Source organism: Diospyros lotus, chromosome 11 (assembly GCF_014633365.1).
Source record: "Diospyros lotus cultivar Yz01 chromosome 11, ASM1463336v1, whole genome shotgun sequence".
NCBI classification, from domain to species: domain Eukaryota; kingdom Viridiplantae; phylum Streptophyta; class Magnoliopsida; order Ericales; family Ebenaceae; genus Diospyros; species Diospyros lotus.
This window is the reverse complement of record NC_068348.1, coordinates 13,343,828-13,368,126: the sequence shown is the minus strand read 5'-3', so window position 1 is coordinate 13,368,126 and position 24,299 is coordinate 13,343,828. Positions and strand designations below refer to the sequence as shown.

At 43.0% G+C, this 24,299-nt stretch overlaps 1 protein-coding gene across 1 annotated transcript; it reads left to right on the top strand.

Annotated features, from left to right (window-relative positions):
- Positions 1–801: 801 nt before the first annotated feature.
- LOC127812729 (uncharacterized) lies at positions 802–2,372 on the top strand. Its single transcript, XM_052353252.1, has 2 exons — positions 802–1,320; positions 1,869–2,372. The coding sequence occupies exons 1-2, from the start codon at positions 802–804 to the stop codon at positions 2,370–2,372; spliced, it is 1,023 nt and encodes a 340-aa protein (XP_052209212.1).
- Positions 2,373–24,299: the final 21,927 nt, after the last annotated feature.

The following is a 24,299-nucleotide window of genomic DNA, read 5'->3' as shown; positions in this document are numbered from 1 at the left end:
GGGGTCGGGCAAGTAAGGGGTAATCAGAAACAAGCCAAGGTATGTTATGTGAGCTCCACGCGGGTGCAAAGGAAAAAGGAAAAGTGTTGATCGAAGAGACCTTGTTGATTGGTGAGCAAACTCTTGAGGCTAACAAACCTCAGCCGTAGAGCCACTTTAAGTAATCCCTCTAAACCCTAATGATGAAGGCCGACAAGTACGCGTGGGAAGTCAACTAGCGAGTCAAGAGAAAGAAGAGATCATCAAATGTCTGCGCTCTTATGCAGACATATTCGCCTAGACGCCAGCCGACATGCCTGGGATCAGTCCTGACATTATGTCCCATCGCCTGAATGTACGATCAGAAGTTCGGCCGATCAAGCAGAAAAAAAGACATGTCACCCCAGAAAGACTGAGACATATGGAAGAAGAAGTGGATAAGCTCTTGGAAGTAGGATTCATTAGAGAAGTTCAATACCCCGAATGGCTGGCAAATGTTGTAATGGTACTAAAGGCCAACGAAAAATGGCAGATGTGCATTGACTTCACCAACTTGAACAAAGCCTGCCCTAAAGATTCCTACCCGCTCCCTCGAATAAACAGGCTAGTTGACGACACCTCTGGGTATGATGTATTGAGCTTCTTGGATGCGTTCTCAGGTTACCACCAGATCAGCATGTACCCACCTGACGCAGAGAAAATAGCTTTTATAACAGAAAAAGGGACGTACTGTTACCAGGTAATGCCTTTCGGCTTAAAGAATGCGGGGGCCACGTATCAGAGGATGGTCAACAAAATGTTCAAAGAATTACTAGGGGGGTGATGAAGGCATACGTGGACGACATGATAGTAAAGAGCAGGCAAGGTGAGTCTCATGCCAGTCAACTTGAGAAAGTCTTCGCAATATTTAGAAAGAATAACATGCGCCTGAACCCGGACAAATGTACGTTCGGAGTAAAGTCGGGAAAATTTTTGGGATATATGATCACTCACAGAGGGATAGAGGCCAACCTTGAAAAAGTGCAAGCAGTAATTGACATGCAGCCCCCATCCTCTGTAAGAGAAGTTCAAAGATTGAATGGTCGATTGACGGCCTTGGGCAGATTCCTCTCCAAGCAAGCTAAGCGCAGCCTCCCTTTCTGCAAGGCTTTAAAGGGAGGCAAGAGCTTTCAGTGGACTCCTGAGTGCGAGAAAGATTTCCAAGAGTTGAAAGCATATCTAAAGAAGATTCCTCTATTGACACGGTCCGGAAGTCGGAGAAAAATTATGCCTATACCTGGGATCAGCCATCAGGCGGTAAGTGTCGTTCTCGTCAGACAACTCGGCCAGATTGACAGCCTGGTATACTACATAAGCAAAGTGTTATAGGGAGCAGAGATGCGGTACCCCCACGCTGAAAGGGTGGCTTTGGCCTTGGTAATGGCGGCAAGAAAATTGAGACCTTACTTTCAAGCCCACGCCGTAACAGTATTGACAAATCAGCCGTTAAGACAGATTCTATAGAAGCCAGAGTGTTCAGGAAGACTGACTAAGTGGGCAGTTGAACTTAGCGAATACGATATCTACTTCGAGCCCAGGAAGGCAATAAAGGGGCAAGCGTTGGCGGACTTCATAGTGGAGTGCACTCACTCACCTGCGGCAGAAAAAAGCTTGCCCAGAAGCATGGATGTTGTTTGTGGACGGGGCATCTAACGCCAAAGGAAGCGGGGCGGGGGTTGTATTAATCTCCCCCGAGAAGGAGATGTTAGAGTACTCCCCTACGCTTCTTCTTTCCTAGCTTGAACAATACAGCGAAATATGAAGCATTGTTAGCTGGAATGAAGTTGGCAAAAAAATTAGAGGTAAAAAACCTGATGGCCCATAGCGATTCGCAATTGGTGGTACAACAGTTCCAAGGCACTTTTGAAGCAAGGGAACCACTATTGGCCCGTTATTTACAGAAGGTAAAGGAGCTCGCTCCTACGTTCGAATGCTTTGAACTCATTCAGATCAATAGGTCTCTTAATCATCACGCTGATGCACTGTCCAAACTGGCCTCCGCTCAAGACACCTCAAGACGATTGATTCACATGGAGGTCCTACAACGACCGAGTGTGGAAACAAGTGAAGAGGGTGTTCATTGCATTGATGTAGTTGACGATTGGAGAACGCTGATATTGAAATATCTGCTTAATCAGGAGCTTTCAGCGGCACCCTCGGAGGCAAAAAGGATGAAGACCAAGGCAGCCCGCTTTGCAGTTATTGGCCAAGAGCTGTATAAGAGAGGGTATTCAGTACCATTAATCAAGTGCTTGGGAACACGGGAGGCAAATCAGGCCCTGGAAGAAGTTCATGAGGAGACTGCAGTGAGCATCTCGGTGCCAGAGCGTTGGTTGGGAAAATCCTACGAGTAGGTTTCTTTTGGCCCACCCTAAAGCAAGACGCAGCCCGAAAAGTGCGGACATGTGATAAATGCCAAAAGCATGGCCCTTTGATAGTACGACCCCCGTCATCTATCCAGCCGATATTTCAGCCGTTGCTGTTTGCACAATGGGGGCTAGACATCTTGGGCCCATTTCCTATGGCGTCAGCACAAAGGAAATTCCTGTTGGTGGCCACGGATTACTTCACAAAGTGGGTTGAAGCTGAACCGTTAGCAACAATAACTGAGAAAAGGTAGAGGGGATGGTATGGAATGACATAATTTGCTGCTTCGGAATACCCCGTATTCTCAACACGGATCATGGAACATAGTTTGATTCTGAAGCCTTTAGGGCCTTTTGCAAAAAGTGGGGGATCAGTTTAAGGATGGCATCCGTGGCATACCCACAGGCCAACGAACAGGCAGAGGCAAGCAATAAAACTATTCTCCACGGGTAAAGACCCAACTGGAATGAGCTAAAGGTAGATTGGCCGATGAACTCCTTAGCATTTTGTAGGCTTATCGCACCACCAGTCGCGTATCTGCGGGGGAGACGCCCTTCAATTTGGTATATGGGGCAGATGCCCTTATTCCAGTGGAAAAAGACCTCGCCTCGCCTCGAGTTATGGCTTTCAATGAAGAGAGAAATCCAGACAGTTTAAGGGAAAACCTGGACCTGATAGATGAGTTGAGAGAGAAGGCAGCTGTGCAGTTGGTAGCATACCAAAGAAGAATCGCCAGCTATTATAATGCAAAAGTCTGACCTTGAATGTTCCAAGAAGGAGATTTGGTGCTCAGGAAAATGGTGATTACAACTGCCCCATCGGGAAAAAGGAAAGCTCAGACCGAATTGGAAAGGGCCCTACAAGATACAAAAAAAGCTCGGACCCAACACTTGTGTGCTGCAGACGTTGCAAGGAGAGATGATGAGCAAGACCTGGAATACTATGCACCTCAAGAGATACTTTACTGCCCAAACAATCGAGACCAGCAATAGAGGATTCAAAGCTGAAGACATGGAGATGCGTTCATTGCAAGGGGCGCTACCTGGCTCCCCTGAGAATCAAAGTTCTTTTTAATTTTCTTATGTAATAGTTTCCCTATAAATAAAAGAATACCCCCATGTATTCCCGTGGAGTAGGCAAAACTATAAGCTGAACCACGTAAGATCTCATGTGTCTTAAACATCTGAATGTATGGTTAAAAATGGTACAGGTACGACGCCCCGGCAAAGGTCCCTAACGAGGTCAGGATAACACGGGGAAATCAGGCGCACATGAACACATGCCTGGTCAGGGTCCTCAGATGATCCAACGCTTATACCCGCAGACTCAACCAGATCACTCGACTGAGTCCGGTGCTATGCTCCTAAGCTGGACCCGACTCCTCAGACGATCTAGCGCCTAGGTCTCCCGGTAAAGTTTGGACACCTGCAAGGAACCCCAAACTAGATTGGTTATCGGCCCTAGATACGCCAAAGGTAGGATGACTCTCGCTGGGGGCAGAAGATGGTAAGACGATTGTAAGATGAGATAAAGGACACCCACGCCGTGCAAAACCCAAGTCGTCCGATAATAATGTGGCGCCTATGACCCCAGGCCGGGTCGGGATCAATAGAGGCCAATGTCAATGCTCGCAGACTCACCTAGATCACTCGACTGAGTCTGGTGCTATGCTCTTAAGCTAGACCCGACTCCTCGAACGATCTGGCGCCTAGGTCTCCCAGCAAAACTCAATCACCTGGAAAGAATCCCTAACCAAACCACTGGTTAAACCTAGCCCCCCCGAAAGCATACAAGATCATGGAGCGATGGTCATACGGGTAAAAGACCAGAGGCTACCCCTAAAAAGCTTAACCATATAGCCCAAACTTAACACCAGGGATGGTAGATCACTTCGGGATCATCGGATGCTCCGACGCCTATGCCCGTAGACTCATCTAGATCACTCGGTTGAGCCTGGTGCTACCCTCCTAAGCTAGACCAACTCCTCGGACGATCTGGCTCCTAGGTCTTCCGGCATAATCGGACGCCCGAAATGAATCCCGCATGGGACCCTTAGACCAATCCAGCCTCCATATCATAAATAAAGACCCCTCTGGGAAATAGTCGCGAAAACTTGGCAGCCCCCAGTTTGCATAAAAGCTGAAAGCTCGATGACTATTGCAAGAGTCTCATAAGCATGTCAGAGGAGAGAAGCCTAACCCGGATCTCCTGAAGTCGAAAGGCCTTAAAAACAAAACGAACTAAATTTCCAATCGAAGCTTGAAAAAAGTGTGAATGCGCGAGCCATGTAACCAACAAGCGAATGAAAATAGCATAATCAAATTGTATAATGTTGAAAATAAGACAAGTATAGGCGACACATTAAAGCGACTGCCAAGGTTTACGTTCACCCAAAAACTGACAAAATAAGGCGCAACGGCAAAAAGTAGGGAGTCAGAAATTCTAAGAAGAATGCCTTGAGATAAAGCTAGCATTCGTTGCAAGGCCTACCCTAATCTTCGGCTGGAGGGTGATTTGCATGGCCCGAACCCTCTCCGGAGGGCAAATGCGGGGAAGCATCAGCAGCAATGTCCAGTCCCAACTCTCTCTCGATCATTTGGGCAGTGTTAAACGAACAAGCGCCCACTTCACCCTCCTCGAACTCCAAGGTGTAAGGACTCCATGGACCCTGAAAGTTACTGAGGTCGTCATCTAGCGCCTGTCTTATACATTCTTCAGGTCCCAAATCGTCCGGCTCATACTTCTCCAGTCGGGAGGGGTGCCAGCAGACATGGCATTGTCAAAAGTTGCCTCCGAGAAGGAATCCCCCGGGTGCCTGGTCTCAATGAAGTTGCAACAGAGATAAAAACCAAACTTCCAAAAGCAGCTGGCGTAACTATCCTTGCGACGAAAGCAATCCCTTAAAGACGGTACTGCTTCACGGCATCCCTCGTCCCTTCGTCTATCTCCCGTTGCCTATTCTCGCACATTCTTTCTACCTCTACTCGAGCATGGTAAACCCATTCCTCTGTGCAGGCTAAGTCCCCTTTCAGACAGGACACCTCCCCTTGGGCCTCCTCCAAAAGGGATAACTTCTCTTCATATGCCTGGTTGCGAGCCTCTAGAGCCTCTTCCCATTTACAAGCATTATCTTTGGCTGCCTGGCGACTTATAGAGAGGTCATGGAGTCGGGCTTCAAGGCTGGTCTTATCTGACTCCAGATGGCGAACTATCATGTTAAGGACCTGTTCGTCCTCTTTCCACTGGAAGGACTTCTGTGTCTAGTCGTAAATTTGTGCCTCCTGGCGAGCCATTCGAGCACAATTCATAGCATTGGTCACCACGGCACCCTGAGCACCTTGCGAGAAAGGGCATGAGAGGATAATAAAAGACGTATAAAAAGATAAATCAAAAGGACAAATACGAAAAGGTAAGGAAGCATACAATCGCGAGATAGCGTTCAAACTCGTCCATATCCTATGGAGAATTGCGAAAGTATCGATTTTCATCACGAGGAAGGATGGAAGAATAGAGAAGGCGGGCCCCAACACCGGGCATGTCAATAGTATCTGTATCCAAAACCCCAGGTTGAATGTTGAGTCGCTCCCCGCGAACCCAATAATTAGCATCCAACTGTATCGCCCCTCGGTGAGGGTTAGGTAGCGTAGGGAAGATTGAGGCCAATCCTCTGGATGTTGACCCCTTCTCCATGTGCAAGGTCTGACGATCGCCACGTTGGGGATTGATTACGGTACGACGATACAAACCTCGACCGCTGGCATGAACTGCATCGACGGCGGCCTGGTCAAATCGGGAAGTAACCTCACCCTCGGCACCCACTTCATCCCTAGCCGGCTCATGCCTATGGTGAAGAGCCCTGCTCATGGCCGCAGACACGTCCATCTCGAGCGGAGAAAAGGTAGGAATGCCAGGAGTAGGCTCTGTTGGCAAATCGTGGACTGGAGGGTCATCGGCAAGTTGAAACATTGCAAAACCTGCCTCTGCTTCTTGACGGCGGCTCCTCTTCCTCATTCGATGCTGGTGGCACTGGGGAGCCCAGATCTGCCCTACCCCCTTGTTTTGTTCGGTGATGTGAGTGTCAGGGACAGGGGTCCCATCTTGAGGATCGAATGATAGAGGCGCTTTAGCCTGAGTAGCCCTAGGAGCGACCCGTTGATTAGTAGATCTCATTAAGTGGTGCGTGGCTGCAAGAAAAAAAAAAACACGGTATGGTCAGAAACCCTGAAATGACTTGAAGACAAAGCTTAAAATAAGGAACAATAGCAAAGTAGCTAAGGGGTCCGCACCCTCAGGAAAAGGTTGCTCCTGGAGAGGAACGTCCCCCCCTCCGGCCATGGCGACAGGTGGCGGATTAACTGGAGTGCTTGAACGTAGGGCCCTGGGCACCCTACGACGAGAGGGTTTGCCACACTCTAGAATCCAGCCCACCCTTATTAATCTGTCCACAGTCAAGAGGCCAAGGAGATGTTTAGGACCACCTCGAGTAATAACACGACAGCTATCCTCATATCTCTCCCTAAGCTCAGAAAGGGGCACACTTAATATAGGTTTTCCCACTCTCTTAGGATCAGGGCGCCATTCGCGAGGAGCATCCCACACCCCATTCAAAGGTTGGACCAAGAACCACCGAGTATCGAATAAAGCTTTTAGAGGAGGGGACTCAGAAAAAAGAGGATCACCTCGGATTCGCTGCAGGGTGTACATGTGGAAGCGCTCCTTGACTAGGCGTAGGAGGAAGAGGTAATATAGGAAGTCAACGGTAGGGTCTATATCGTTCTCACGATAGATAACGAAGAAACCAACTAATTGGGCCCAGCCATTGGGATGCAGTTGGCCGAGTGCAAGCCCGCTAAGACGAAGAAATTTAAGACTAAAATTATGGAGAGGAAGATGAAAACCTAAGCGAAAGCTAGCCTCATGAACACTCATCCACCCCGCTTCTACATCCACCCCGCAGTTTTCCTCAGGGCAAGGAAGCCGGGTGTGATACTCCCTAGGGATATTATAATTTTGGCGAATAAGGGCCACGTCATTTTTGTTCATACCGGAGCATTTACCCTTCAAAAAGAAGTGTTCGACCCCGTGGGAATCGACATCATGATGATAAATTTTTCCACTAGCCATACATGGAAGAGGAAGAGTCAGAATCGAAAAAAGTGATGGAAGAGGAGGCCATGCAGAAAATTCGTATTCGCTTCAGAAGGGTATCACGCTTCGGAAGAGTTATGTTTCGTTTGCTTCAGAAGTGGGTTGCTTCGGAAGATCCAAATCTTCGGAAGACAAACGCTACATCTAGGAGAGCTTCGGAAGTCTTAAAATGATGGGACGAATGCGCAATGTTTACCTAGTGGATGGGTTCGTTCGGAAGCAAGGCCTTAGAAACAATGTGCAGTGAAAACTCTTCGGAAGATATTAACTTCGGAAGGAAATGAGGGAGTTTGCAAGAAGGCCCTTTGAAATGGCGTAACCGTGTCAAAGTCCCGAAGCGAGGGAGCCTATTTATATCCAGCTAGCGGAAGCCCAATCGATGACCTCTTTCGGAAGAAATCTTCTGAAGCAGCGTTTCAAAAATACAGTACGCGATTCTTGGTGAGATCCATGTAGAAAATACTCTTAATTATGTAGATACAAAATAAAGAGTGGGGGATAATTGTGGTGCCCCAATAATCGGAAGGGAGTGAGACATGAAGCAAATCAGTTTAAGCTTCGGAAGCAGTCTTCGGAAGCAGTCTTCGGAATAATGGAAGCAATCTTCGAAAGAATATCCGGCGTAGCTTCTGAAGGCGTGGCAGCATGTCTTCGGAAGGTGATCTCCTAGGTTCACAAAGAAACAGTTTTGAGAAGTTCGGAAGATGCCTTTGGAAGCTATCTTCCAAACTATCATGTACGGTCGATTGTTGATCTCTATATAAGGCCAACCTTATTACTCCAAAAGGATCTTTTTTAAAAAACACTGGTATTTTCTCTAACTACTCACCTTCCGAAGATCTTAGTTTCATTTCCTTATGTAAGTGCTTCTTCCGTACTGACTTAAGCTTCGGAGGGTCTTCGGGGGAGAAGTCCCACAAGCCTTCTAACCATTCTCTTACAAAAGCTTCGAAACCTACCGCAAACTACCTTCAGAAGATTACCTCAGCAACCATCTTCAGGCATCAATCTTTTTGGAAGACCTTCAGAAGCACTCGGTAGCCCATCAGACACCTTCAGAAACCCTCCGCATCGTCTTCGGAAGCTCGCCATATCTACGCTTCGGAAGGACCATCCTAGTCTTCGGAACATGTCATATTCGGAGCTTCAAAAGTTCGTTTCGGAAGCTTCTTTCGGAAGCTAGCTACAGATTCGCTCTTTGTTCTAATCTCGGGGTCAACGGCATTCACGCACACTCCACTCACAAAAGTTTTTAATTGTTGTATTTTGGCAACAACAACAATATTATTTATTTTCACAAACCGAATTCAAATCTTACCAAAAAAAAAAAAATCATCCAACTAAAATACTGAAATTTAAAAAAATATATATATTGTACAAAAAAATATCAAACAATAAGAATAAAATAAAAAAAATATTTCACACTAATCTACAAAGGTAAAAAAATCAATAATATATTTCAAGCAAAAATTTATTCCAAACAAAATTAAAATTTAATACTAATAGTATTTATAAAAAATATAACTCAAATATTACTATTACCTATTTACAAGAAAACTCGTGTATCGCAAAAAATAACGCCTAGTAAAAAATATAACCACAAATCCTAAATAAAGTAATATTCTAATTTATTTCCAAAAAAGTACAAGACTTCATAACGTCCATAATCTAACTAGAATTCAATTATCTTTGAATCACATAAACAAATTAGTTATCTAATTTATCTTGTTGGTTGGTTAAGTATGGTCACTCAAGAGAATGGGTGAATAGAGTAATTAAAATTTTTCTCAATTTTAATAAATATTCTCGATTAATAATTTTATAAAAAAATATATATTTAATAAATATAATAAATTATATTTGAGATTAATAATAAATGTAAGCCACAAGATATAACAAAAATAAATACAATGAGGTACAAGACAATTTATAGTGGTCCGGTGTTTTCACATACACATAGTCCACTCTCCCAAGATCTAACCACCCTTGGGGTTCTACTAAAATAATTTCATCAAGATTTCCACACTAGCTCACCTTAGAAACTAGATACACACCTAGATTACAACAGGTTCTAGGCAACCACTACACTAAGGTTTTCTTCCTAGTTTACTTTGAAAATTAGATTCACCTAGATTTTAATGGTTCTAGGAAACCTATACAATCCACAATAATAATTTAAATATTACGAATAATTTATCCACACTAGGACACAAATAAGTAATTAAGAACAAATTATATAGGACAATAATATTTAAATAAATAAATTTGTAACCTCAAATGGAGAAGTTCGGATTTGTCATAGAAGACTTGAAGAACTTTTCTTCTCTTGCCTTGTGGCTCTTCAGTGGATATGCAATAATATTTTGAAAGTCTCGGATTGCTTGGATGCTTTGCTTAAGAACATTTGAGAGCTTTTTGCGTGCTTTGGATATGTAATGGAAGTACTTGGATGCTTAAAAAATGAGTTTAGGGGGATATTTATAAGCATTTTAGCCACTAAAGAAAAGGTTAATATAAAATTTGAAATTCAAAAAATGTTTAAGGTTTCTCAAATAATAAGAAAACATGTCTCATCTTTAATTCAAAATTAATTTACTTTTTGCATGAGAAATCAAGATTTGAAAATTCAAATATAAGCTTTTGAGACATAAATTATTAAAACAATAAAACATGTCTAAAAACAATATCTTTTAATTTAAAATAAATTTACTAATTTGTATGAGTAAGAGAAAATATGTCTAAAAATAATTCTCCTTTAATTCAAAATTTAAAAATTCAAATATAAGCTTTTGAGATATAAATGATTAAAATAAGAAAACATGTTTAAAAGTAATTCTCTTTTAATTCAAAATAAATTTACTTTTTGCATGAGTAAAAGTAAACATTTATAACATAAAAATATTTTGGTTAATCATCAAAACTTAATTAATATGAGCAAGTTAGCTCAACATTCTCTCCCTTTTTTATGATGACAAAAAACATGATTTATGAGGTGATTAATATAATAAAATATTTTTGAACTCCTCCTTAATTTTATACTATGAGCTCCCCCTTTCAAAAATACTAATAGCATAAAAATGTTTTGGATATAACTTAATAGATAAAATAATTTTTAAGAGTTTTAAAGACTAAACCTGATTGCCAAATCTGATTGTCTTGATTGCACCTGTTTGATATCTTATCTCTCAAATATACTATTTCCTCACATATATGAAAAAATATCATAATATATTTTTCTCCCCCATACAAAAATAATATACAATTCACACTCTCATACATACAATCTCTCATCTCATAACATCTTATTCTTCTCCCCTTTTTTTTCATAATCAAAAATACATTGTTAAGGAAGAAAATAAAGATTTAAACAATACAGTCTATGAGAGAAATTTACCAAGCATAATCCACATAAATAATATGATGTATGATAAACGGAAAGTACTGATAATATAGATGTAACGTTAAGTATTAAAAACTGTACAACATATCCATCATGGTATTTCACGCTAACCATTCCAACCATAGATCTAAGATTACACAACATAGAATATATCTACAAAGAAAGCAATCATAGAATAATCAAGGGGTACAGTAGTATTATAGAATCTACAAAGCAGTAATCTAAGTCATCCACATTGATAGCTTTGGATTTTGTAGATGCTCAATGTTGATGATGGTTGCCGAACACGATGGATCCAAGTTCATCAATATCATCTGGGAATGGCCACTGGCTGCTGCTAGTTTTGACTAGATAAGGTTGCAAACTGGCCTCTTGGAAATAAGAAAATGACACATTTTCTTCCTAGATAACTGGGTTTTCAAAATTTCAAATAGGGTTTGGATCATCTACGACGAAAGATCCATTATCATAATATGGGTTTGAATTGGTTTCTGGGTAAAACCAATTTTGAACATTGAGAAGGTTTACATAAGAATTTGCAAATAGTAATTCCTCCAATAAAGATAGATGAAATTAAAAATCGACGACCTATTGTTGGAGGGAAAAATGTGGGATACACAGCCGTAAATAGGGTCTTGAAGTCTAGTTTGAGCTTCATACAAGAGTGTAGCGATAGCCCCATAACAATCATTAACCGAAAGTTGGGACAAGAGCTTTGAGGCAATACTGACACCAAAAGCTTTATGCATAGCTACAAAATCAGTAGGTCCTTCATGGAAAAAGTAAGGGGTAAAGACGCAAGACTGGATACATTTTCTTCTTAATACTTTGCAGGCACCGCCCAGAGAACTGGCTCCTGACACGATTTTCAAGATTTATTTTTTTTTTTTTTAAGACTAGGCAGATCTGGGTATATCAGGCCGGACAAACAAACAGACGAATAGACGATCAGATGAATGAATAGACAGACAGACTTGGAGGCCAGATCTGGATAGATCTGGCTAGAACAATAAATAATCAGAGAATCGAGAAAAAATATAAATTCACCGTGATCTGGGCAGCGGTAACAATGGTGGCTTGCGCTGACCAGGGTGGCTATCAACGCAAATCTTAGAGGCGGCAATAGCGGCAATCGATGCAGATTTGCGCGGCGGTAATAGAGACCACGATTTGGCAACAGTAATAGAGACCACCACGGATCTGATGGTGGTGAAGCAAATCTGAGTGGATATAAACTCACCGTGTATTCAATCTGGCAGGAGCAGCGGCCAACGCAGGTTTGAGTGACGGCAACAACGATGGCAAGTACAGATCTTGGCAATAGTAACAACAGCGATGAGCACGGATCTGGGTTGTAGCAACTATGGCGAGGAGGCGACGAACGAGGGAACGATGGAGATGACACAAGCAATGAGAGAAAGAGAGAACAGATGGGTTTCGGGCGACTTTTTTTCTTTCTTCCTTTTTTTTTTTTTTAATTAATTAATTAATTAATTATATTATTATTATTATTATTTTTTAATAGAAATGAAATTTGCGTAAGAAATTTTCCCACTTCAATATTAGAAGCTACCTAGAGGGATTTATTATTCCTAATTCCCTTCTAATTTATTCTTGAAAATTTATTGTGTTCCAAATATAAAAAAAAATTATTTTGGAACTAATTTTCAATCTTTATTTTTCTTGCACAACATTGATCCAAAATTCATCTTCTAAGGCTTGATCCATGCAAGTTGGCTCAATCATTAGATATGAAGGCCACATTGTAAACATATAGTCCTTACACCTTGACTTGGTTCTCCAATTATTTGATCTATTGGATGATCATGTACAAATTTATAATTCTTAGAAAGCATACCTAAATCATCCTCGTCTTAGAGAGATAATTTTATCATCTAATTCTCTTAGCTTTCTTTCTAAAGATTTGAAAAGTTTTATCATTTGAAAACAAAAGCACAACCAATTAATTCTAGAGAAATTTTCTACTACAACATATAAAGTTTTTCACCCAAACTTCTAGTTTGTGTGGATTCAAATAGATTTAAGTGTAAAAGTTATAATTGCTTACTGATTGATATTTCACTCATAGACGTTGTTCCTTCCTGACCAAAAGGGGGACTATCGGAGGCAGGGCACGGGCTCCGGCGATGAATTCGTCCGGGGGGGCGGCTAGCACCTACAAGCACTCCGATGGTCAAGTGAGTAAGAGAGTAAGATGGAGCGGTGTATCAGTAGGTCAGAGGTTAGAACATACCTTGACTCTAAAAAAAGCTAGTTGATATAGGAAGAGGAAATGTCCTCCTACATGCATGAGACGTGTGCTTGCAGGTGATGTGATTGGCTATCCAGCGTCGATAGAGGTTTCCAGGTTATAGCATGGTGGTGACGGGACCCTCATTAATGTGGATGGGATCCGCCATTAATGAGGATGGGATCTGAGACGATGATATGGATATCTAGTGGGTTCGCAATATGTCGTGGCAGGCTGGCGGTGGGTTAAAGTTGGGTCCAGAATGGAGATCATGTTAGGCTGAGATCGGGCCTAAGGAGAGCCACAGGCCCCCAGGTCAGATGCTTGAGCAACGAGCATTCAAGCTAGAAAAGGGGAGCCATAGCGATTTTTGTTATGCTCGGCAGTTTTGGAAAGCCAGATTAGGTGGGACTGAAGTGGTCAGTTGAGCCGATTTTATTTTTGTTGGGGTGATGACTCTAGGCCGTTTGGAGGTCGGCCCTAAACGAGTAAGCGAGGCAATATTCTTTACATGCCACGCGTGGTTTCAAGATCAACGAGTGCTCGGCTAGGAAAAAGGCATTAGTTGGGTGTTACCCGAGCACGAAAGGCTACTATCCACTATGAGTGTGCATCGGCGGGGTCTCGTTCTACCAGGTCACGTTCGGAGTATGGTCGAGCTCCTGCTTTGTGCATGCTATCTGAGTTTAGGAATGAGAGGTCATGCTTTCCCTGGCGAAGCTTTGGTATGCTTCTGGGGTTTTAACTATGGCGGTAATCCGACTCTTGCAAGGTGGGGAATGACCATGGTGGTAGGATGCTCCTTTGAGGCGTACATCGCGCAGGACTTAGGGATATGGAGTGCCATACTGAAAAGATGTGTTATCACAGGCGTGCATGATGGCTTCTGATTCCCATGGGAAACTTGAGTGTGTGACAGGTGGCGCTCCCCTAAAGCTCTATTAAACGTCTGATGGCATTTTGCTTTCTGTCAGACGAGATGTGCGGAACAGCTTAAAAGGTACGCCCTTTGCTTCTGTATTTTTCACTACTTCTTTCTCAAAGGCGCATTGTTTTCCCAATCTCCCTCACAGATAGAGGCAGTTCCTTGCTTTAACAGGAGAATGTCAAGGTTAGCCTTGTTGGTCATAAAGGGGACGTTAACGGCAACACTGACAGAGGCACCACTCTCCCGACCATTGGTCTAATACCCTCCGTTGCCAAGCCAGCTCTTCCAATTGTTCATAATGAAGGCCGACCACCGGATGGGAAGCGTCAAAGGGGCACCGGGGGGGCTGAGTCATTTGCTGGGGTGCCCTCTACGGGTACGTCCGATCCTTCCACCTCGGGGAACCGTCAGGCAGCGTACCGCCGAATGGAGGATCAGGTTCAAGGGGTTTTGGCAGAGTACCGGGCGATAGATTTTGGATTCTGCTCGAAGGCCGCTGCCCTCAAGAGGTTGCATCGAGAAGAGGTGGAACGTATCCAAGAGGCAGCAGAAGGTGAGGTAAGGAAGAGGGTTGTCAAGGAGATGGCCGACTTGCATCACCGGCTGAAGGAGTCGAAGGCGTCGCGGACTCATTGCAGCGAGGTCATGGGCCATCTTGTCTGCCATCGTGAGGATGCTAGGGCCACGCTTCGTGATTCAAGGCTGGACGTTGCTCATCTGCGAGCGGCGCTCGGGGCTACCCAATCGATGGCCAAGGCTGGCAGGACTCTGGTGTTAGATGCCACGGATGAGTATCTGGAGGGTTATGAGGAAGCTCTTCTACACATGCGGACTTTGTTCCCTTTCCTAGACTTGCAACCCTGCAGGCTATACATGAGGGTAGAAGGAGGCCGTCTTGTGGACCCAACAGTAGGGGCGCAGGCCGAGGCTTCAAGGGAGATTCTTGAGTTAGGCCGAGCTGGAGAAGGTGCTGCCGACGATGCTGAGCCTTTGGCTAAGTTGGGCTAATTTATTGCTTTCTTTGATTGTAATCGCATAGGCTTTCGATGTTTGCTCAATTTTTGTTCGGTCTTGTGGTATTGTAATTTTTTTTTTTTGTTGGATTTATCTTATTTTCCTTTTCGCAAAGTAACCTTTGTTTGGCATGGAGCATTGTGACTTTGGATGTATCGTGAACTCTTTTTTTTTTTCGCTGCTTGATTGCGGACGTGGTGGATCTTGATTGGGTTAGTGTCCGATCCTGGGACTCGAGGTGCCAGCTTTGCATCTGGCGGGGGGGTTGGGGGATTTAATGCTGCATACGCGGCGCGGGCTTCGAGGTTATAAATGGCGTGAGTTTTTGGTGCCGGATGTATTATGGGGATGAAGCATTTCATCTTCTAGGCCTGTTGCTAATACGCGAGAGGGTTGATTGGCCAGGATAGGATTTGGTGTTGCATTTTTCGAGGCAGGATGATGGCAACCTTGATGGCACAGTTTTTCAGAGCCTAGCCATATTTAATGTTTAGGAGACGGTGAGGGGCTTTCGAGCCTAGAGCGATTACGTTAATAAAAGGGGAAATGGTTTCACTCCACGCTATCCTAGCTTTCTTGCGTCTTTGCTCTGGGGGGCTAAAGAGATGTGGTCGGTGTTTTACAGTGGGAATTTGTTGTCTGAATGAGGCGTTTCTGTTGGTGGCCTTGGGGATGGTAATTTTCTAAGTGGTATGGCCAAGGCCGAGAGGTCTACGGTTGAGTGTGTTGAGACAAAGGCAATACTAGGATGGGTGAGACATGGCTAAAATAGGCGAGGTGGCTTTCTCAGAGTTTACCTTTAGTGGAAATGCCGTGTGTTGTTATCTAAGGGTTTAGGCCACTAACGTTGATATTATCTGGCTGTGGTTGGGGATCTTCTGCCTGCTCCAAGGTTGAAACATGGAAATGTCAGGGCTACCTAGAAGGTGGGTCTCTCCGGATTTTCATTAGGAGCAGCGGTTATGCTGGTAGAATCTGACCCCTTGGAGGGTAGGATGTCAAGAAGTACAAAAGAGGTTCATCCCTTTTTAGGCGATTCAGGTGTAAGGCGATTGCTGATAATCTAGAGGAGTGCGACCGCTGCTTGACCGTGCTTTACCAGTTTGTTTGTCCTTTGTTAGATTTCCAAGCATTTGTATCGTGTGCAACAATTGTCTTTTGAATAAATTATTGTGTATTTGTATCGCGTGACAGTTGTAGTGTGATAGGCAAGTGTAACGTAGAACTGTTATAGGCCTGAGGCTTGTGATCAGATGTAAATTGTTCATAACGAAAATGTAAGCTTTTCTAGGTACCTTGTTTTGTGTTATATCCTAATGTAAGATTTTCTGGGATCGAACTCAAGATTTGATGTGTTTGTCTGTCTGACCCAAGGTCCGCGCAGGGTATGTGTGCCTATCTGATACAAGGTATGGCTCGATAGCGCCAAGGCAGGCTCGAGGTGCCTAGAACAGTAATGGGGTTGTGCCTGAGGTCCGCTCAGGGCGGACTGACCATGTCGGTTTGGATCCCGAGCATGACTTAAAGGAGGACCGAGTCTGGTCGAGGTCCTGTGTGCATGTCTGATACAAGGCGTGGCTCGATAGGGCCGAGGCGGGCTCGAGGCACCTAGAGCAGTGACAAGGTTGTGCCCGAGGTCCGCTCGAGGCAGACTGACCATGTCGGTCTGGATCCCGGGCACAGCTTAAAGGAGGACCGGATCTGGCTCGAGGTCCTGTGTGCCTGTTTGATACAAGGTGTGGCTCAATAGGGCCAAGGCAAGCCCAAGACGCCGAGAATAGTGATGGGGCTATGCCCGAGATCCGCTCGGGACGGACTGACCATGTCGGACTGGATGCCGAGCACGGCTTAAAGAAGGATCGAGTCTAACTTAAGGTTTTGTGCGCCTATCTGATATAAGGCGTGGCTCAATAAGGCCGAGGCAGGCTTGAGACACCTAGAGCAGTGACGAGGCTGTGCTCGAGGTCCGCTCAGGGTGGACTGACCATATCGGTCTGGATCCTGAGCACAGCTTAAAGGAGGATCAAGTCTGGCTCGAGGTCCGTGTGCCTGTTTGATACAAGGCATGGCTCGATAGGGCCAAGGCGGGCTCGAGGCGCCTAGAGTAGTGACGAGGCTGTGCCTGAGGTCCGCTCAAGGTGAACTAACCGTGTCGGTCTGGATCCCGAGCACTGCTTAAAGGAGAACCGAGTCTGGCTCGACATCTTATGCGCCTGTCTGATACAAGGCGTGGCTCGATAGGGCAGAGGCGGGCTCGAGGCGCCTAAGGTCGGCTCCTGTTTTTAATGTGTACAATTAGTAAAATGTGGAGTTTTTCGGCATACCTTTTTATTTTGGCCTGCTTCAATAGCGGCTCGTTCAAGTATATTGAGGTTGTGGATGACTTGTTTGGGGCGAGGACCTAGGCTCACAGGGTGGAGCTCCTCTGTAGGTTGGGGCTATCTATTTGAAAACTTGATCTAAGGGTCTAGCTCAACCATGTGCAAATGGTGTCGTGGATGCTGGCTATCGATGTCTGTTGCATGGCTACTGCCCAAGGCATCGGTCTTCCTTCCGTCCTTGGTAGGCTCGAGATTTTGGGTTCCGAGTTTGCTGTGGTAACATTGTCGGGCTTCCTTTTGGTCAGAGCGGATAACCCCGACCTCAATGTTAGATACCAGGAACTTCATGGATAGGTGGAAGGTGGATACTACTGTGTCCAAAGCATTGAGAGATGGTCGGCCCAAAAGCGCGTTGTATGACACCCCTAGGAACCGAATAGTAATGGTTCTAACCAACGGGGTCGTCCCAAATGAGGTTGGCAGATCTATGTAACCCTAATTAACCTCCACTTGTTCTCCTGAGAAGTCGATCAAGCTTTCATTGAAGGGTCTCAACTTTCGTTCCGGAATGTCCATTCTTCTCAAGGTAAACAGGTATAACAGGTAGGTTGAACTGCCCTGGTCTACCAAAACCTTTTTTACAAAAAGTTCACAGCGACAACCGAAATTACCATGGGGTCGTAAGGGTGAGGATTTATTCCTTTGAGATCTTCATCCGTGAAGCGGATCGCAGGGTGTCGGGCCATTCTTCTTGCTTTCTTCCTGGTGTCATTTATCATCATGACTGCGTGAGGATATTGACTTCCTGCCAAGCTCGGCACTCCATCAGTAAAACCTCCAACGATGGTGTCAATGGCCTTGGTCATCTGACTGGCCGGGGGTGGGCCAACACAAGAAGAGGTGCAGGTGCATAAGTGGTGGTCGTCGTCGTCTAACCTCTGGGTATGGGTATCTCCAGCTCTTGCCATGGCGTGGCCGCTGGGAAAGTGGTTTAAAAGGATTTTTGTGAGCTTATGGGGTAGGTAAGTTTTACCGAGCCCTATGGTGGGCGCCAGATGTTCCTTCCTGACTAAAAGGGGGACGATCGGAGGTGCGGCGCGGGCTCCGACAACAGATCCGTCTGGGGGAGGGGCTGGCACCTGCAAGCACTCCGACGGTCGAGTGAGTAAGAGAGTAAGATGGAGCAGTGTATCAATACGTTAGAGGTCATAACATACCTTGGCTCTGAAAAGAGCTGGTTGATATAAGAGGAGGAAATATCCTACTGCATGCATGAGACATGCGCTTACAGGTGATCCGACTGGCTATCCGATGCCGGTGGAGGTTTCCAAGTGGTAGCATGGTAGTAACGGGACCCTCATTAATGTGGATGGGATCTGTCATTAATGAGGATGGAATCTGAGACGGCTGCGCAAATATCCAGTGGGTTCGCAATGATGTCGTGGCAGGCAGGCGCTGGGCCAAAGCTAGGTCCAAAAGCGAGATCAAGTTGGGCCGAGATTGAGCCTAAGGAGAGGGCCGAGATTGAGCCTAAGGAGAGGGCCGAGATTAGGCCTAAGGAGAGGGCCGAGATTGGGCCCGGATGGTCCAGATGTAGTCTCTACTTTACTTACTTTAATAGCAAGCATCACAGAAAATTTCTTTACTGATTTTCATTTTAGAAAACTCGACAACTAGATCAAAACTTTCTTGATTAGGTTTGGATTTACATAACCTAATGTATCTTTTATGCCACAAAAATAATATCCTTATTCTTTACTATTTGGCATTATCTTGGAAAGAGACAGACTTTCCATCTTTGAAAGTGAGATCTTATAAATAGATCTCTCACCAGTCATGTGATGTGAGCATCAACTTATCCATATATCATTTACTACCCATTGTGGTCCTTACGCACATCTACATATTTGATAAGATCATGTTTTAGGTTTGAGTACCCATCTATAAATGGGTCCCTTAAATCTTTCTTCATTAGGATCAAATGATTTAATTATTCTTGATATACGTGGATGAGGAGCAACATTTAAGATTTATTATCTAACTCATTCATTGTTTGTATTACCCCTTTGGGTATTCACATTTGTACTATGTTGTTTCTCTTACCTCAGGGTCTCCATCTAGATTGTTTCCATTCTCTCTTTGGTGTTTTGTACTTTGGTTTGGGTTTTGAAATTTTCTTTAAAATTAATGTGGCTAAACTTTTTTCTATGGCTTTCTTTTCTACTAATAATTTATCATTTTGAGTTTTTAATATTTTGTTTTCTTCTTCAAGATTAATTAATTGATCTTTTAATTTATCTTCATTTTCTTTCTTGAATTCTTGTGATTTTTCTTTTAAGTTCTTTATTTCACTCTTTAATTTTTCATTTTCTTCTTTATGATTATTCTTAATTGTTTTTACTTCTTTCTTAATAGATATATATTTTATATATAGTTCTTCGTATGCTTTTTGTAATTCTTCTAACTCTAAGTTATCTTCCTCTTCTTCATCTTCTTCTATAGCCATAAAGCATACATTTGCCTTTTCCTTGTTGGATTGGAATGACTCACTAGAATCATCCATATCCCATGCAAGAATGACATTTCTCTTTGATTTCTTGGCTCTTTTTTCTTCTTTCTTCTTTTTCTTTTTCTCCTCACCTTTGAATGTTAATGTTTTCTTTTCATTATACTCTTTATCATCTTCATTCATTTTCCTTAGCATTCTAAAAATATTTGAGGCTTTTTCGAACCGTCCATTCAAATTACTAATTGTCTCACTAAACCATAACTTATATCTTTGATATTGAGACATAAGAAAACTCATTTTAGAATTATTAGTTCCTTCATGAATTCTCTCTAATTCTTTCCATAATTCACGAGATGTGAAGCGTGAAGACAATTTTCCACACTCACTAGACATTAAAGAACTAAGAATTAAATACCTTGCCTTATGAATTTCTATTTTTCTTAGATCTTCCTTTGACCATTCTTCCTCATATTGAGAGAATAGATCAAATCCATCCCTAACAAGTCTTTATAAAAGATAGCTTATGAAAATGATATAGGATTCCATCCTAATCTTCCAAAAAGCATAATCCTTTCTAATGAGCATTAGAGGACTAGAAGGGATTGAGGCATCACCTAAGGATTGGCTAAAATAAGAGGTGATTATAAGATCTTATCCTAAGATTTGAGATTGATAATCACAAATATTTTAGAACTCGCTCTATTACCAATTGTTGGTGCCTTAAGGTATGGTTACTCAAGAGTGGATGAATTGAGTGATTAAATTTTTTCTCAATTTTAATAAATATTCTCGATAAATAATTTTATTGAAAAATATATATTTAATAAATATAATAAATTATATTTGAGATTAATAATAAATGTAAGCCACAAGATATAACAAAAATAAATACAATGAGGCACAAGACAATTTATAGTGGTTCGGTGTCTCACATACACCCAGTTCACTCCTCTAAGGTCTAACCACCTTAGGGTTCCATTAAAATAATTTCACCAAGGTTTTCACACTAACTTACCTTGGAAACTAGATACACACCTAGATTACAATAGGTTCTAGGCAACCATTACACTAAGGTTTTCTTCCTAACTTATATTGAAAACTAGATTCACCTAGATTTTAATGGTTCTAGGAAACCTATATAATCCACAATAATAATTTTAACATTACAAATAATTTGTCTACACTTGGACACAAATAAGCAATTAAGAACAAATTATACAAAATAATAATATTTAAATAAATAAATAAATTTGTAACCTCAAATGGAGAAGTTCAGATTTGTCGTAGAAGACTTGAAGAAGTTTTCTCCTCTTGCCTTGTGGCTCTTCGGTGGATGTGCAATAATATTTCGAGAGACTCGGATTGCTTGGATGTTCTGCTTAAGACCGTTTGAGAGCTTTTGGGTGCTTTGAATATGCAATGAAAGTACTTGGATACTCAAAAAATGAGTTTGGGGGATATTTATAAGCATTCTAGCCACTAAAAAAATGGTTAATATAAAGTTTGAAATTCAAAAAATGTTTAGGCTTTCTCAAACAATAAGAAAACATGTCTCACCTTTAATTCAAAATAAATTTACTTTTTGCATGAGAAATCAACATTTGAAAATTCAAATATAAACTTTTGAGACATAAATGATTAAAACAAGAAAACATGTCTAAAAGCAATCTCCTTTAATTCAAAATAAATTTACTTTTTGTATGAGTAAGAAAAAACATGAATAAAAATAATTCTCCTTTAATTCAAAATTTGAAAATTCAAATATAAGGTTGTGTTCTCTTTGCTTTTCAATTTTCAGTTTTGAGTTTTAAAATCGTTTTCAATTTTCTGTTTTGGCAGTTTATTTTTAAAAAAATTGAAAACACATTCTCTTTGTCATTTTGAAAAATTATTTCTCAAAATAGAAAATTAGAAAACGTGTTTGTAACGACCCACTCTCACCTACGGGTGTCACCAGTGAATAATCAACCAGATTACTCACACAACAAACCAACAACTGAAGGGTTGAACTATTTTTTAACAGGAAACGCCCTAGGTGGGCATTAGGGTTCGTCATTCCCTTCGCTCCACTCGAGAAATCCATCCCAAACACAAACAAGAAAACACGGTAGAACGGGACCCGAAACCCGAGTGAGCTTCACTTGTCTCCAGCTCGCCTCACAGTAAGCCAAAAGTCACCCAGGCACAATGCTAGCATAACAAACACTTCGCTGAGCATTGGGGATTTATGGAAACATACCTTTCAATCCTTAGCTGATCCAAGACTCGACTCCACCAACTAAAACCATATACATGAAGCAGTCTCACAATCATCTATTACACTATGGTAGTACGATAACTAGATACATCCAGCGATCAACAACATATACATTCACACACCAAAACATATACCCAGGCCACCACATGAAAACATACAAGAAATAATACAATTCACAAACTCAGGCAACAATGCTAGTCGCCACGTCAACCTCCGGACACCAACCCTACTTGCATCTTAACTTGCACATCTATAACATGAGGTAAAATCTCATGAGTCATAAAGACTCAGTAAGGGTACAATGCATAAGTAAATGAAGCATGAGAGAGCATGTAATATAAAAATGCAGTGCAAAATAGGTAGTCTTCCATGCCCTTATAACCTCCATAGGTTAAGGCATCGACTAACACTTCCCACCTCACTAATCCTCCATATGGCCATAGGTACACTAGAACACATATCATGCAAATGTTGACCACTACATGCAACTCATAAAAACAATTACAATGCAAGCAAGACCACCACCTTGGGGTCATCCCTTACCTGACTCAAAGTGTCATCTCTGCCATGGCATGAACTCAAGCCTGAACCTCAAGCTCTTCTAGGATCACCGCCTCCCCTGTCGAACCTAGATGCCAACACATAAACCCCAACCACGGGCATAATTCAACCATCACCTCACATTACACTATTCCACAACATCTCACACAATGCAAATTACTTGAAAAGAAATTATAAATTTACCTTACCTGATTTCGAGGAGAAATCAGGAAAACGCCCACCTGGTGTTATCTTTTGAGCGGCCACTTCATGCCTGAATTCCCATTTTCGAGCGTCTGGCACGCTCCTCAAGCATCAATTTAATTTCCAAAACTTTTTTGAAATTTTTTTGACTATTTTTCCCATTTTTCTCCTATTTTTTTCCTTTATTTCTTTTATTTTCTTTTCTTTTTCTTCTCTTTCATTCTTCTTCCTCCGCCATCCTCTACGCGCCCGACCTCCAACACCCGACCGCCCACAGACCACCGCCTGGCCCTTCCTCCGCCCACCGGCCGTCGCTGCCTACAATGCCACCGTCGACAGCCCCAGCTCCGCCGCACACAACGACCACCATCGCAGCTTGCACCTCTAGCCATCACCGGCCTCCCTTGCACGCATAACGCTGCCATGGTCAACCTCTGTTGCTACAGGCCACTACTATTGCGGATGCCTCTGGCCACCATCAACCCAACTGACCTCCATCGATCACTCAACTCTGATGCTGCCTCCAGCTCTGCCGCACGCCATGGTCGTTGCTCGCCTCAGCTACTGCCACTGCAACCACTGCCTCTGCAACAGTTTCTGGCCACCAACGACGCCACCGCCTCCAGCCGACCATCTCTCTCTCATGATCTCTCTCGGCCATGGCTCTCCCAAGCTTTCCCCCTTCCTCTCTCTCTCTCTCTCTCTCTCTCTCTCTCTCTCGACCATTGCAAGAACGCATTTCAAATTTAATGGCCACTGTAGATAGCTTGGCCTCCAAGCACGCGTGGGTATATATATATATATATATACATAATACACAAATTACATATTAATCCCTCAAAAACTCTTTAATCCAACTAGAGGAATCATTAATTACACTTGGGAATTTTATAATTGCACTTGGACCCTTCCCAAACTTTAAATTATTATCATTAAGCCACCAAACTCCTGATTTCTCAAAAATTAATAACTGGCTATTACTCGATAAGGTTGATTTTGTCCCTGCACTTGCACGAGACTTTCATTCCACCTGAAAATGCTTCAGGGTTACCTCACTTCCAAAACTGGACCACCCCTAGGGTCCCCCCTCAGCTTCCTAGAGGTCCCTTGCGACCATTCGGTACCTGCACCTATTCAGGCTTAAACAAAAATTATTTCAGAAATTATTCTCAGTCGGACAGCTTCCCACGCCATTAACCTCACCTCGAGACGCTCACAAATCTCATGCCTTTTTCCCTGGACATCCAAGTCGAGCATTCCTTGCCGTTGATTCTGCAATTTTACTAATTAATTTCTTAAAATCGACTTTCAGACTTGCTGAACCACCCGAGGATCTTTCAAA

Excerpts from the sequence above, each read along its gene's own strand:
- LOC127812729 (XM_052353252.1), top strand. The coding sequence starts at position 802 with ATGAAGGCATACGTGGACGACATGATAGTAAAGAGCAGGCAAGGTGAG. Across the intron at positions 1,321-1,868 it reads TCGGCCAGATTGACAGCCTG|TTCCAAGGCACTTTTGAAGC; the intron begins GTATACTACATA and ends GTGGTACAACAG.